Raw genomic sequence first — 16,671 nt, 5'->3', positions numbered from 1 at the left:
AGTCCCAATTACTTGATATTCAAGCTCGGTTAGGTTTCATTATTAAAGTTATTGAGTAGTTTCAAACGAATGATACAATAAAATAACTAATAAAATTTCCAATCTTCTTTCAGTTTGCTTCAGAGAACAACTTAACTCCTTACCTTTATAAACAACGTCAATAGAACAGTAATATAACAAAAAACTTATTTTTTTATTGGTTAAACTATTTAAGCAAGTCATTTTATGGAAAACGTATTTGTAATCTGTTAATATCTCATACATATATTACCCAAACATATTTTGATATTTAAACTTAAGAACTTTTGTAGCAAAAACTAACACATACACACACAACCGACGAATAAGGGACACTGTAATCTATCCACAAGCAGCTTTATTATTTCAATGAAACCAACATCGACGACAGTTTGGCTTATAATAAAGTTTATGCACTAGTAATCTTAATATGCTCAGTCGCTAGTGCAAACATTTAATTACCTAGCTACTAGCTATGTATTTGAAAATTTTATATCTATTATTTTTATTGTGTTCAACTGATTACTCTCAAACAGATAGTATCGGTAATGTGCAGCACATTTTCAGTGAAAATTAAGATAAGCCATTTGTACATATGTGCACATATACACTTACAGGGGCATATAAGCTATATGTATAATTCCAATCAATTCACACATTATATGTAAACATCTAGTTATGGTAACTGATAAACTTGAAGTATTTTCACTCCATTAATTATTATTGCAGCGATGAAAGTCACCTAAATTGACCAAGTTTAAAGCATTTTAGGCCTAACGAAAGTGATTAAAATCAGTTTCTTATGTTGTTTTAATTTCACATTCATCTAATTTACAACTTGATGTCACTTGTGTGTCAAAACTATCATATACAGCACACGTACAGTAATAATGATTCTATACATTGCTGTAGTGATAAACTTGAGTTTTTTTGTACACTAACTGAAGACATTATACTTTTAAATAAGGAGCATTGTTAAAACATATCAACATTTATAAGCATTTTCACATTTCATGTACTAGTAATTTGAGTAGGTTGTAGGGAGGCAGAAAACAATTGGTGTTTTACTTGTTTTGTAAATATTAGTTGGCCACAATTTTTTTCATTATCATTAGGTCCTCCAATGGGTCAGTGAGGAACTTACAAACTTACAATGCTAAAATACAGTGTTAGATTTTCTAGGTTAGGTAGAGTACAGAAGGTGCATTGTATTTGTTTGTTTACTTTAGAACAAAGCTTCAATGGGCTAGCTGATGTGTCTACAGCAGGGAATTGAACCCCGTATTGCAATATAGTTAGTCCGTAAATTTATCACTGTCTCAGCGAAGGTTGGGGGGGGGGTTCATTGTGCTACTTTGCAGTATAACAAAACAAACAAACATGATAATTAGTTTACTTGTAATTTTATTAATGTGTTTTAATGAATTTATTTACTCCTAGTTGGTTTATTATGTGTATTCAGTAGTTATTCTTAAGATGTCGCTGAGATTACATTCTAAAATATCATTAACAGCGAAAGCACTGATCTCATGGTTCAATACATTGTGATTATTATATATATATATACTGATTTAAGACATAAGATAATTTTAGCCAATTTGTTGTTCAACTTTCCTTCATTAATTTACAGTTCGTTTTAGCTTACTTGTAGTTAAGCACAAAGCTACACAACGGGCTATCTATGCTCTGCCCAGAACAAGTATGGAAACCCAGTTGTAGCAGATATATCACTATCACTGAAGGGGTGTTTTTTGTAGTTTTTATTTATGTAGTTAGTTAACTTTTGAAGTTAATATTTTTTCTAAAAACTAACATATATTTACAAATGTATAACATTCAAAGTACGGCATAAATAGGTCCATGTATTATTATATTAATCAACGTTCATAAAAAGTTACACTTGTTTAAATCTAGCTACCCTGGTATGAGATGATACACTCTGGGAGGATCATGATATTGGTGTCTGATTTTTCTTGTGTGTTACGTTTGGGTTTTAATATGACTTTTTAATGCTTTTAAACCTGAATAATTTATGATGCAATATATAAACAGAGCATAAAGTAATTGACGAACATAACCTAAATCTCGTGATGTACAGGTTAATGTAGCATAATGCTTAGGAACAACAAGGGGCCTGTTGGCCCATCTCAGCTGTCCCATCCTTTAAACCAAATAAAAAAAAGAGTAAAAATTTAGAACCAGTCTTTATTTTTCATATAAATATGTAACTTTCTTTTAAACTCGCTCAAATGTATTGTCTCCATAACATCATACATCGTAGGCCAACAACTCTATTTGAAAAATAAAATTGTCTTAACTGAAGGCAGCTTCTACCTTACTTAAATCTTTATTTGTGTTATATTGTTCTATAATTCTCGCTATTAAGTATGAAAAATGTTGATATATTAACTTTATCAATTCCTTTAACTACCTCCATCTCATATATCACTTCAGTAATCCTGCTCTGAACCATTTCCAACAATTCAATGCCTTTCTTAAGGTTAGGAACCCAAGAATGAACACAATATTTCAAATGTTGTCTAACAAATGACATATGCAATGAAATTACAACCTTTTTAGACTTGTGTTCAGTATTTTTCTAGATACGTCTTAAAATTCTATTTGCCCTACCACTAGCAACAGCACACTGCTTAGATGGCTTAAGAGGACTGATCAACTATTACATCAAGATTTTTTTTCTTTGATGAAACTGTTAAGGTTATTCCTGTGAAAATATACTTATTACTTAAATTATGATATAACTGAAACCCATCTGCCATTTATTTGTTCAACTCATTGAATGATCTAAATCCTTTTGTAAATAAGCATCATCACCTTTTCAGCCAGCAACACCCAAAACTTTGATATCATCAGCAAATTCCTGATGATATTAACCATTCCTTCATCTATGCCATTAATGTAAATCAAAAATAGCAATAATTCTATGATTGAGCCATGATGTATCTCACTTGTAACATTAATTCAGTTTGACTGAACTTCATTTATAACAATCTTCTGCTTCCTTTTACCAAGCCGCTCTGCTATCCAATTAGTTAATCTATCCTTCACAGCTATAGAAATAAGTTTCTTTACAAGCGTTTTGTGTGGATCTTTGTGAAATGGTTTCTGAAACTCCAGATAAACCAAATCTATACCATTATCTCATCTACATGTGTCGTAACATTTTCAAAGCATGCCAACATACTTATAAGGCAAGAAAAATTAGGGTTTGTTTGTTCTTTGAATTTCGCGCAAGCTACACGAGGGCTATCTACCCTAGCCGTCCCTCATTTAGCAGTGAAATACTAGAGGGCAGAGAGACAGTCATCGCCACCCAAGTAGACTTTTTACCAACTAACAGTAAGATTGACTACATGTTATAACGTCCATATGGCAGAAACGGCGAGCATATTTGGTGGGACGGGGATTCGAATCCATGATCCTTGGATTACGAGTCAGGCGCCCCTGACCACCTAACTAAGCCGAACCCTCGAATGTATTTGGTTATGACACATTTAAAATAGCTGAAGTATATACTGTGTAACATGACCACTGATCTTTATCTTTTGACTACACAAATATAATACATTCATAAAGTATTTTGTGCGTACAGAAAAAAAACTAAACAAACAAACAGGACATCCTAAACGCTACACCTTAACCTCGGAGAGTACCACATTTTGTGTTTACATTTCGTGGAAATTTCCAGAAGTTTAGAATTATGTGCTTTATTTAACACGTGCAGGTTTTGGAGATTTACACATTGGAAATACTCTTTAAAGTTCAAGTGTTACAAGAGGCACTTTAGTCATATCTGTGGAATTAAACTTACTTAGTCGACTAAATTCAACTACTAGACTAACGTCATCTTATCGACGTATCAGAATAAGAAAGAGTAATTTGTTAAAGCTTGTTATCATTAGACTATTTAACATCTATCATAGGGAATGTTTAAATTAGTGTTATGTCGTTAAGCATTTGAACGAGAACTGTTATAATAGCAAAAAATAATCAGGAAGTAGTAACATGGGCTCACTATTTAACGTCTATTATTAATGGAAAATATTATTGCTAAAGTACAAGTTGAAACTAATATATTATTTTATTTTTCATTTGCACTCCTTGTAAAAAGATTGCAATTTAGTTGGCTGATGTTGTCTTCTTTGTTTTTAATTTTGGTTTCAAACTTTTAGATGCGCGTGACGCATAGCAAATATATCCATTCTCAAGGTAGCGATTTAAAAGAATTCATAACCCTTTGATCTTTTCTGAATGACGGTTTGTGATAATGGAAAGACAAATTGTAGACGAGGAGCTCAGTTTATCTCCGTCATAACTCTTTATGGTTTTGCTTTTTTTTTTAAATCGTAGATTTTTTCGCTTCAGCAGTTGAAACGTACGTCAAATTAGTAAGTGAAAATTTGTTTATTTTTGAAACTTGCACATAGCTACACGAAGGCTATCGGCGCTAGCCGTCTATAATCTAGTAGTGTAAGACTAGGGGAAAGGCAGCTAGTCATCACCACCCACCGCCAACCCATGGGTTATTCTTTTATCAACGAATAGGGGAATTGACCGTAATATTATAACGCTCTCGCGGCTGAAAGGTCGAGCATGTTTGGTGTGACGGCGATTAGAATCCGCAACCCTCGAATTACGAGTCGAGTGATTTAACCACCAGGTATGCTGGGCCAGTAAAAGAAAGTCTTTCATATCTTGAAAACTCCAGAATCCTAAGTAATATTTAAAATTTGTTTATGGCATTTGGTTAAGTTGTTTTTTTCTTAACTGAACAAAATGACTGAAAAGTTTTGCAACGTTCTATTTTCGTAAAGGTCAGTTTGTATTTATATTTGTTTGTTTAGAACGATACCAGGATTTCAGAAATTATTTCATAATGCGAATATGTTTTTATATCTTATAGTTTCACATAATATTTTACATTTAAATACGTGAGAAAAGTTCAGCTAAAGTTTTCATTAAAAATAATTAATTTGCTCCCACCAGTTTCAAAAACAGAAAAAAAAAAAATCAACAGACTACTGAAGTACGACGTGGCATGTTGGTTTATAGGCAGTATTTTGCTTTATTATTCTTTTATTGCATTCCCTATTGGACTAATTTTTTTAACATTTTGTTCATCTTTAAGGCAGGAAAATTTTTAAGACGATGGGTACTTTTGCTATGAGGAAAATTATTTTATTTAACTACCTAACTTATGTAAAAGGAATTGTGTATCACGCCACGCTTGATTTCTCAAAATAGGAGGTGTCAAAAGCCGTAACGATTTTAGTAACGGGGTGTGTAAAGACGCTTTGATGGGGTCGGTTGCCTTGAAACCTTTAAAGTGTAGTGAGTGTTGGTGTAATAAAGCTGAAATAACAACAGTGTGGGATTACTGAGCCTAGAGCCTAGTACATAAAAGGTACCATGAAAGTAAAGAAAGCGCTTCAGCTCTAAACTTAAACCGTTTGTAAACTATTTTTTCTGCTATATCACCTAAGTTTTTAATGAAACAAACCTCTTTAATCAAAATATACTAAATTATGAAATCAACAAATATTTTTCCCAATTTTGTTGTGTGTACATTTCATTTCATACTTTCGGAACATACTTTCAGAACATAAACTAAGAATATATTTGATTATACTTTTGTTACTAAGTGGCATGGCATAAAAACCATTGTAGAAATGTAGTCTTACCAAAAATGCACTGGGTTTTTCTATATTTTAAAAGTTGTTAACCAAACTGATTTTTACCAACAATTATTCTATGAATACGCCACGAATTCATTTCATGAATGATCTTATTTTGGTTGGAATTCATCGACGTTTGACTGTCTCATTGTTGGTCGAGCTTGATTTCGCAAAATGTATTTATTTCAGTTAACTATGAAATGTGAGAAAGGGTGGATTGTTAGCACTTGTCCCGTCAAATTTATCTGGCTATATACTAGTTTAGGTATAATCAAAAGTCTCAGTTTTAGGATCACCAAATCCTTATAAACAAAATGTCATGACTGTATTTTTCACTGTTTACCGATGAGAACGTTTTCACCTCTAATGCTACTTTCACACTAAGCATAAACGCGTAACCTAATATTTGTATTTATAATTTTAGATTAAACACTGTGTTTCATTTTAAAATAGACAGTTACGGCAATAATTATTTAATAAAACTTTTAATTTGTATGTTTGTTTCATCGACTGTACATAGCTTATTTTTGTCCACCGATCGCTACATACTGAAAGACATCAGCCCAATTTTTATGAGTATTTACACCTATACACATACTGATTTAGTTTTGTTGCTTAAAATAAAGCCAAGTCATTTGCTTATTTTACAACTTTATAAAAAAATGAATATTCAAAATGTAGCATTTTAAGTTACTTTATCCATTGTCTTTGACTGTTCCGGATGAGGAGTTTATCTTGAGTTGTAAAACTACGTTAACGCATAAAAGTCGATAAAAAAAGCCATTCTGGAACTCAAGAAAAATACATTCAAAAAGTTCAAACTAAGATGGATAGTGGGGCAATCACTCTGCTGCTTAAAAAACAATGATGGTACTATATTTTGTTTTTATAATATGGACAGAAAAATATTGGAATTTTTACTTCTTTTACATAATACAAAAGTTTTAAAACTTAACAGTTGCGATGTTAGTTGCTTTACGAAAAGTCGTATAGTGTTTTTATATTTAGAATGTGTAGAAATAAGTAAAATAAGTATAAAAAAGAAAACAATTTGAAATCATTCAATCATTTAGTGACAACTACGACTTACTCATCATCTGACAAATAAAAAAGGCGAAGATCACGTGCAGTTTGTTTGTCTGCATAGTCCAAGTTTGTTTGTTTTCGTCCTAAATTATGGTATAGATAATGTTAGTACACGTTTGGCGCTCTGTCTTTGGAAAAGACTGAATAGAAAATAGTTTATCAGTTAATTAGTAAGTGTATAAATACATCTTGAAAGTACGACATAACAATAACTCCTGTCTTAGATCCAGATTTTGTGTTTTCGTTTCAGTTTAATTGCAAATTTCAAAAAGTTTGTGATATTTAAAATTGTTTCGAAAACTAATTTTAAATACTTTACTTATCGACAATACCACATCATGAGAATCTTCTCTATTTTTCACCTTTTAATGAATTGTTTGTGCTTCTATTTGAAAAGTTAAGTATTTAAAAAGATATAAACTTGTTTGTAATGAAGCACAAAGGTGCACAATGGGCCATCTGGGCTCTGCCCACCACGAGTATATAAACCTGGTTTCTAGAGTTGTAAGTGTACCACTGAAGAAGGATATATAAAATGTTATTATACCGTGTAGTTTTTGTGCAGACAACGTTTCGTGTATATATGCATTTATAAGTTTGTGTCGTATGTAATATGTTAGGTCAAGCACAATAAATTATAAGCTCTACAATATTGTCTATTATAGAAACTTGTCAATAAGTACATAAGCAATTTAAATTATAATAGAAAGACGAACAAACTGGCGTAGAATTATAAATCACGCGCAAACAAACGTTGTAATGAGAATGCATTTTTTTCATGCTGTAACAGCGGTGGGATATGTTCAGTGTAGTGGAGAGAAGAGTTTGAACATTTTAAAACGTGGTTCCTGTTGGAGTGCAACACACGAAATTGGTTAAGTGCACTTGAAGTAATTCACAGTAGCGCTGGGGGTCTACCTATTCTTTAAAAAACTGGTTCACAGTTTTTTTTTTCTCATACCTTACTCTTTTGACACTGTTGAGTTACTGAACTGAAACACTGCTGTTTGGAGTTCGCGAAGTTACAGCGAAATATATGGTTAATTAGTTTTCGTTTCTTCTTCCTGGGTCACCTGTTAGGGTGTTACATACATTTTGGAAGCTTCAGTCTACACCGCTGGCTATGCAATTACAGAACACGTAATAAATTAGACTTTTGTTTTGTTCTAAATATAGTCATTTGTAACCGTATGTTTAAAATCTACGCAATTCTTGAGACCTAAATGTATCTAAGTAACTTTCAATACTTAAATAAAACGTGTCTATTTGAAATTAGTGTTGTTCACGACCTGTGCAGTCACTGGTGTTGTGTTGACTGGTGCTATTGCTGAAATGGACTACGGACTTTACAAGATAGTAAGTGAAGTAAAAAAACAAACAAAGATGAAATACCTGGCTAGAAAAAACAATTGTTTTTCTTTTATCCTATAGATTAACTCATTATAATATTTATATCTTGCATTATATGCATGAATATATATATGGTAGTATATATATATATATATAGAGAGAGAGAGAGCTCGTAAAATATTTGTGAATTTCAACTACCATTTAAATGAGATCTATAATGAAACTTGTATCATGAAAATTTATTCCTTTTTTGTATAGCTAACTTGTACATAACAAAGTTTAAGCATTATGAGCATGTTATGTATTTCATTAAAGACTATTTGTACGTCAGTATAAACCTATGATTCTTTAAATATTTATTAAGATATGTAACTCCGATTTTGAGTATATTTTATATGTTTTGTGGTTTATTTATTTATTAACCTTCCATGATATTGAGTATATATTTTTGCATTTTTCGTTGTGTTTGGGATCATAGTTACCTGTGTCTTTAATGTATTATTCGTGACTATATAGCTATATGTTTGGCAACGTTTAACCATTTTTGGAAAAGTGTAAATAACTCTGTGTCTGACAAATTCCAGATAATTTTTGAACAATAAAAAATATTCAATCAATACAAATCGAAGACTTACCCGTTAGTTACATTAGTGTACGACCCCCGCTAGTACAGCGGTAAGTCCACGGATTTACAACGTTAAACTCAGGGGTTCGATTCCCCTCGGTGGGCTCAGCAGATAGTCCGATGTGGCTTTGTTATAAGAAATCACACACACGGCAGTTTGCATACAGCCTAACAATAAGTGTCAATACTAAAATTCTGCTAAGTATCGAAATCGGAATTAAAAGTAAAGGTTTTTGGACAATTAAAGTATGTCTGTTGAACTTCCATTTTTTATCCGTGTGGTACAAATCAGAATCCTAGTATAATTTATTTTTGCTTTTAATAAATCCCATGTTTAAAAAGTATTTAAATGAAAACAAAATAAACTATGAGTAAAACGATGTTTCTATCGTTTAGGCAAGATAATTTCGCTTTTTGTTTTTGACTTTTAAATCTAATCTACAGTTATATTATTTGTTAAATTCCTGTAAAGTTTTGCTCTTAAGCTTTGTTTGAAATGCATTTTTTTTTATTACCATTTCACTGATTTTACCTTACCTTGACTAACTTCTTTATCGATTTCATTTGTCTTCTTTACACTTGAAATAACCTTAATACATATAACATTTCTTTTCTTAATTACTTGTCCCCACAGTGACACAGCGGTATGTCTGCGGACTCCTATTGCTAGCAACTAGGTTTCGAAACGTGTAGCGGGTAGAGCACAAATAACATATTTAAATCCTTCTATGGTGTAAGAATGTGTTGCTTTAAACATAGAATAGGCCATTCATTGTCTATGAATACATTATTCTAGTACGTAACCAAACAAATTCCATTTTTGGTATTTAACAATATTAGCCAAAGATTTGTGAATACCTTTAATTCTATTTCAGATATATTTATCCGGTTATTTAACTGTAGTTTTCTTCAGAAAATATTTCAGACTTCCCCCTATACTACAGAGTTTTTGTTGAATCCATTACAAGTTTTAATATTACTTTAATTTTGACCCATTAAAAACCAAAGACAGTAAGTTTAACTCTTTTAAAACAATCACAATTTCAATTTTGTAACTTAAACGTTAAAGCTATCTAACAAAATATGGGCTTCCTTTCATTTTTCAGTCATTTGTTGTCCTCTGGGTTGTAGCAGTAAAGTTGGCGCAAAGTAAAGAAATTTCAACAGTTGATAAGAACTCGGTGTACAACCGAAGCATAGCATCTCTGTGGGAAGAGAACTGGTTCATTCCTGAAGCCATTACGAACTTATCTTTGAGCGTGAGCAAATATAATAACTTGGCAGAAGGAAAAACTATTCATCAAGTAGAAGACCAGTCGACGAGCGATAGTATTTTTGGACCGGTTATCGAAGGCGATATCCGAAAGATTTTAAAGGAGTCAAGCTATAACAACCGAAGAGCTGACCACAGTAGTAATTTCTATGGAGAGGATGACCATGGGCCTGCAGGAAGTACAAAAGCACCGAAGTGTGCTCAGTATGGAAGCTATTATTGTAATTACAAAGATGAGTACCCAATGTAAGTCTATTTACAATCAGGTTCTCCGTGAAAAGCAAAGTTGAACATACTTAATGTCTTTGATTCTCAAAACACCTACTGTGATAGTTATAAAATTATTTAGCATGGTACTCCTAGTTTCTGACATATGAAATAAAAAGTTTATAGTTCTCAGCTGGTAGTTGTAAGGAACATTCAGTACATAACGCTCAAGGTGAGCAATATATCATAGGAACTGTATGGCCATAAGTTAGTTCTTATAAAGAATATCATCGCGCTAGGCATATCATTGAACAGTAAAAGCAAGAGCTGGTTCTTATAATGTATATTGAGAACATGATATTCAAGTGACAAATAAAGGTACCAGCTGTTCCTATAAAGAATGTCGAGCATTTAATGCTAAAGAAACCTGACATATGGTAAACAGTAAATAAACCCTCCATCTGGTTCTTATAAAGTAAACTCGAAGTAAGCAATTGTAATGCATAATACACGATTAAGAAACAATAAACGCTACTGCGTGATCAACTCTGAAAATAAAAGGGTTAAAACAATGTCAAGCAAGAATAAGTTATGTGGATAACATTCTGACTAAATGATAATCAAACAATTATTTTATATTATCATATAACACAATAATCTTACGTGGTTGGTATATAGTTACTTATGCTAGTGAAGCATGATGTGATCTGTTAAACTCCAGTTTTTATGAAGTTACTTACGTACACTACAATAGGACTTCAGTCAAAGTGCTAAAATGTTTTTTGATATTATTGGAAACCCATAGTATAAAGCCGATTAAGAAAGGTTTGTAGAAATAAATTTCAGAAATGTATTTAAAATGTACTTTAACGATTTAGAAAAATTAAATGGAGTCACTTCTATTGTATCGTCGAAGTATTGTTCTGGCCTTTTGCCTTGCAGCAGTTGCTTTGTTTTTATATTGTTTCATGTTGTAATCAGCTATTTGTTTGTGGAAATGTTACAAACTATACAACTGTTGTTTTTCAATTTTAGAAGATCTTTGAAACAAAATTTCGTAGCATGCTGAATACCAAAGACATACAAAGGAATTGGACATTTTCCATGTGTCAGTTTTTTATGACAATAAAAAAACAACAAGTAGAAATTGAACAAATCGATTTGTTAGTTGCTTTTACAACAATAAAAGAACTAGAACAAGAACCTAGATAATTCTGTTGTGTCAGTGGTTTGCACATCAAACTAGATTGTAAGCGATCCAACAGGTGCTGTCTTTTAACGTGCACAATGCTGGACTGCTCTTTTTGTCTCAACAACCAGCCATTTATCATGAATGAACTGAAAATAAACACTAGCTAACATTTATTTGAAGTTTTGAAATAATCCTTATCAACAAACGCTATAATATGCTGTAATAACTTTAAGTTGTCAGAGACAATAAATGTTATCTCAGAGTTAGGCACTATGTGCCAATAAAAAAAAGAAGAGATTCTACAGATGCACATAGCTCGTCTCTCAAAAATGTTTCTCATATTCTGCACTTTATTTGTTATAAACACTGAAAATATCACTTCAACACTCTAAGCCTTTTAAAGTAATATAAACAAAGAGATTTTATAAGTTTTATGTTGTAATTATAAACGATGTGATGAAACAACGTCATTGTTTTAAATGTCAAAAAGAACTATCTCTGAGAGTTCCTTAATAAATCACAAATAAACAAGTAATATATTTATTTTGAAGGACATATGTTGTTCATATCTAACAGGCTTGTCCAACATTTCAGTTTGAAGCTTTCACAGTTTATAAAAACTAAAATAAATTTCCACATGAATATCTATTTAACAAACTCTTTGTATTTATGAAGATCGATTTAATCAAAATTATATTCTAGTCGGTAGTCAGCTCCATATTGTTTTATTTCCCAGAATTTATATGTTTTATTTTAGTTTGTTCAGAAGATATCAAAATTGTATGCTATGTAACATCGGTATGATAACATATTGTTTGTATACAGTGACCTAAATCAAACAAAATATTTCAGAAGTTCAATCTTTTGATTCTCTAAGGTACGTTTTATAATGAAAGCAAAAGAGATTGAGCTCACAAAATTTTTTTCAGGCAGTTTTAATAAAGAACAAAATATTTTTGAAGTTATGTATTAGTTATGAGTGTAGATGCTTGTACGATGAAATGAAATATTTCATTAAGATAGCAAACTACGTAAATTGTTCTATTATTAACGAGAACAATAATATCTTATCGGAGCCAATGTTATTTTATTTTAGAGATATCGTCACAACGGTCACCAAGTACCTCAAATGGCCGTTAGAAAAACTGTTTCGGGACCTGAAGTATGTGCGCATGCCCAAGTTAGCAGATGCAGAGTTAGGAAAATTAGTGTGTGAATCTCTAACAAGAATCGTTCGTCCAGGTTGGGCTAAGAATACTAATGGATATTGGTTAGTTGTTATCAACACAGATTATTACCAACAATATATTACAGAAGTTGTATGTCGGTAAGTGAAGGAACCATTGTTCAAATGGTTTCCTTATTTCTAATTCTATTTCACAATTTTTAAGACATACTGAACAAAACTGGTAGCTTATTAGATAAAAAATACTTATTTTAAATAATAATTAAATATTCATTTTAAACATGGCTTTATTTTCTTAAAATATAATTATTATTATATATATTCAAAATGTAATAAAATTATTAAATAAGCTACTCAAACAAATGTAAACTAAAACATGAAATTAGGGCCATGTGTAGTTCATTCAGCTTTTTTATAGTCACAGTCAGGTATGAGATTTAAGGTAAGAATTAAATGTCATATTTTTATCAAACGACGCCTAATAATTACTTTTAGAAAGTAGTACTGCTTTGAGTGAAGACAGTATTATGGGAAACGTTTGTCTTTGTTTGATTGTGATGGACGTTTTGAGTTCTTGCTGATACATTAGATTTAAGAAGGAGGACCCAAAATATTGTTTCAAGATCAAACAAAGACAACTTAAAAGCACAGATAAAATATTCTTTAATCTCTAGAAATCTGCTTGAAAAGAAAATGAATTGACTAGTTTATCTAATGTATTCTTATTCCCAATTTATCTTATGAAATTATTATTTTATACAAAAATAGTTTAGAAGAAAAACATTGCCACACACACGCACAAATATATTTAACTTGTATACATTTAAATAGACAGAGTCAACAAGAGTAGTGTAGTAACGTCAGGTCATTGTTGATTTGAACATCTAAACTATTTTACAGTTAACATTGTGATCTTCCTTCAGTTTAGGAATAATACTGAGAGCTTATACGCTAAAAACTAAAGTTTTGTACGTCTACTTAAATAAAAAAAAGTATATTGTATGCAGCCTTGCTTGTTGAACATCTTTAAGGATACATCTGATAGGTGGAAAATCCCCGACATTTTTGCATACCATCATTGGATATACTTTCCTTTAAAGCTTACCATGTACACCTATAATGCTGATGTTCTACACATTAATCTAATTTCATTTTCAATTCATTATTTTTAGCCTGGATTTCATTTTCTTGTTGAATCAGTGAGTTTTATACTTCAGTAATATCAGTTATGAGGTATAATTAGCGCAATCTTACACATGATGATGATTTCTTATATATATATACATAGGCATGTACATATGTGCACTAATTTCCTTAGATCAGTTTCTTCTGAAGACCCTGAGGAAATGTAGTGACATATAACAACCGAAATTTACTCTACTTGTATGACAGACTAAAATAGCATGCTATTTGTATCATTCTGTCTGAACGCGTGCTGGCACGAACATGCAGTATAATTACTTGTTCATCTTTTGAATACGTACCATAAACAATGGAAACAAAAGGAAACTTGGGGAATATTATTTTGAAAATCGAATTATGAACATAGAGTTCACGAAGTATTTAACACTTATTTGTGTATTTTATAGTGAGTGCCATGGTTCTTTGCTTTCTATTAGAAATTTAGAAATTTAAACTTACTATGTATGCGGTAGATAATACACGCGCACACAGATATGTAATATATTTAAAATTCCTACATTGTAAAATCTATTTAGCTGGCTAAAGATATATTTCACTTTAAGAATCATGGGTGCTATTTAAATAGGTCTGACAAAGAACACGGCCTTTCCCAGTCGACAACAGAAAGTGTCCCTTATACTTTACGTCATTCTCAATCAGCTTATCAAGCCAAGCCATAAATACAGCTACCATAAACATCTGTTGCTTTACTCAGATTTTTTTGATTCTGTAACATCTCTCACATTGACACACGATTTATTCAACTCGTAACTATTGTACTGTTGAAACAAAGAGAGAATTGGAGAAACGAAAGCAATGTTAATTCCAACCCCTTTAATCATAAGTTACTCGTTCCAACATTGGAAACTCACCATAAACTACCTAAGCAGGTACTCAAGAACGGTGTCTTATTTACACTATAAAATTGGTTGGAATTAATTATATTTCATCCTAGCAATGAATTTAATCTGCTAAATAATTAAGTGGTGTGTAATGGGTTTTAAAAATATTTTTAGTTATATTAAGTTCTGCGTGCTAGAGCGACACGTTAAGTCAACGTCTCTGCAGATATAAATCCCAATGTACGAACACATATTTCTTTCTTTTTCAGATATGAAAATTCCTATTGCAATTTCGTTCCTCCATGTTACTACGCTTCCTGCCAACAACGATACAATACTCAATATCTACTTGTGATTGACCCCTACAATCCTTACAAGGGACCATTTTTATCACAATTTATTTTCCCGTCTTGTTGTGTTTGTTATGTACCAAATTCCAAATCTTAAATGACGCATTTACCTCTGAGTCTAAAATTCAAATAAAACGTCTAATGAAATTTCTAACACTAAATTTTAAAAAAAGTAACTAACTCATAATTCTAAAATCACACAACTTGTTTTGATCCTACAATATATATATATATATATATATATATTCCAACCTACAACTTTAAAAGAAAACAACTTTAGCTATTATATTCTAATGCCATTAAATGTTATTTTTGTTCCTCATTAAAAACAATCTGTAATTGAACTTGACAACTTCACGATACTATAATCCAGTCTAAATATAATAAACGTAAAACATTCCATCAACAAAATTTAAAGATCATGTTACTATGGAGCTTAAAACCACGTGACTTCGGCATAATTATATTTCTATGTAATTCGACAACATATTCTTAATTAGAGTAAAAAAGTTGAACATCCAATATTTCGACGTAGTGCATCTCTTATAAGTATTTTTTTTCTTATTATTTCACTTATTAAATACACAATTGTCGTTTAATTAAAAGAAAAAACTTTTAAATCAAAATAGCTAATGATGTTTTCCTTAAAGATCAAATAATTGAGTATATTTTCGGATTTCTCTCTCCTCAGATCACAGGCTGAGAATCCGATTCTTATTTACATTGTTAGATTGTATGGTGTGAATTAGTTTGTAGTTTAGTAATTAATGAGCTTGTTTTATGTTTCTCCATGTGTGCAGTGTGGTTTTGAAAGTTGTAATTCTTAAAGTACAATGTTATATTTTTTTAATATTAATTAGCACATAATAAAGTAAATAATTATTCATCTAAACGTATTAGTATAGAGGAATTTCGTTTCATGATAAATTATCTACAATAATACTTTTGGCGTTGATATAAGCTATGTATGTGAGTAAGGTGTGTTATAATAAATTTAAAATCATGCCTTAATTAATGCCGTGAATATATTTGATGTAAGTTATTCTTGAGAGAATAAAAGTTCTTTATTTTTTCACGTGTAGTATAAACAACTCCAAACTTCTCACAAGGTTAATAAACACAACCAGTAAATTTTCGAATAATGTCCAACAAAACTTCTAGTATAATAATTTTGATAGTCAGAAAATAGAAACTTAACCACCCATTTCTCTGTTCAAAATGTAAATATAAATTTGAAATGCATTGTTTTACAATTATTTTTGTCATGTAAATATTTTGTTCAATACTTATACATGCAATTAAATTACATTATATTGTAAAAGCATTTTTATAACTAATATGAAATTAATAAGACTAATTTGACCCGAGAATACTTACAAAGCTCAAGAGCAGTTTTTGCAAAGATTAGTATTTTTATCCAAACTAAATACTAACGTTATTCTATTCAAATGTATTGCTCCTTAAATGCTAATGTAACATCTGATTTAAATTTTGGAGCCTCATTATATCACCACAAACCATCACACTATATCCGATGACAATAGCTATGTAGTCTATCTTCCATTGCAAAAGGCTCCATTGTGAGAATATCGTGTTCATAGTATACTACTATTCTATGCTTTCTTTTCATAATCCATCTAGTGTATGAGGATGATGGCTTCCTA

At 31.1% G+C, this 16,671-nt stretch overlaps 1 protein-coding gene across 1 annotated transcript in view; it reads left to right on the top strand.

Moving 5' to 3' along the window:
- Positions 1 to 16,074, top strand: part of LOC143228086 (neurotrophin 1-like) — a 44,254-nt gene extending 28,180 nt beyond the window's left edge. The window contains exons 2-4 of the mRNA XM_076459416.1: positions 9,882 to 10,294; positions 12,544 to 12,774; positions 14,927 to 16,074. Coding sequence (XP_076315531.1) covers positions 9,882 to 10,294; positions 12,544 to 12,774; positions 14,927 to 15,104 — 822 coding nt within the window. The 3' untranslated portion in view covers positions 15,105 to 16,074. The remainder of the gene's footprint in view (positions 1 to 9,881; positions 10,295 to 12,543; positions 12,775 to 14,926) is intronic.
- Positions 16,075 to 16,671: the final 597 nt, after the last annotated feature.

Source organism: Tachypleus tridentatus, chromosome 10 (genome assembly GCF_004210375.1).
Source record: "Tachypleus tridentatus isolate NWPU-2018 chromosome 10, ASM421037v1, whole genome shotgun sequence".
NCBI lineage: Eukaryota > Metazoa > Arthropoda > Merostomata > Xiphosura > Limulidae > Tachypleus > Tachypleus tridentatus.
Note: the sequence above shows the minus strand (reverse complement) of the source record. Positions and strands in the feature narration are given on the sequence as shown.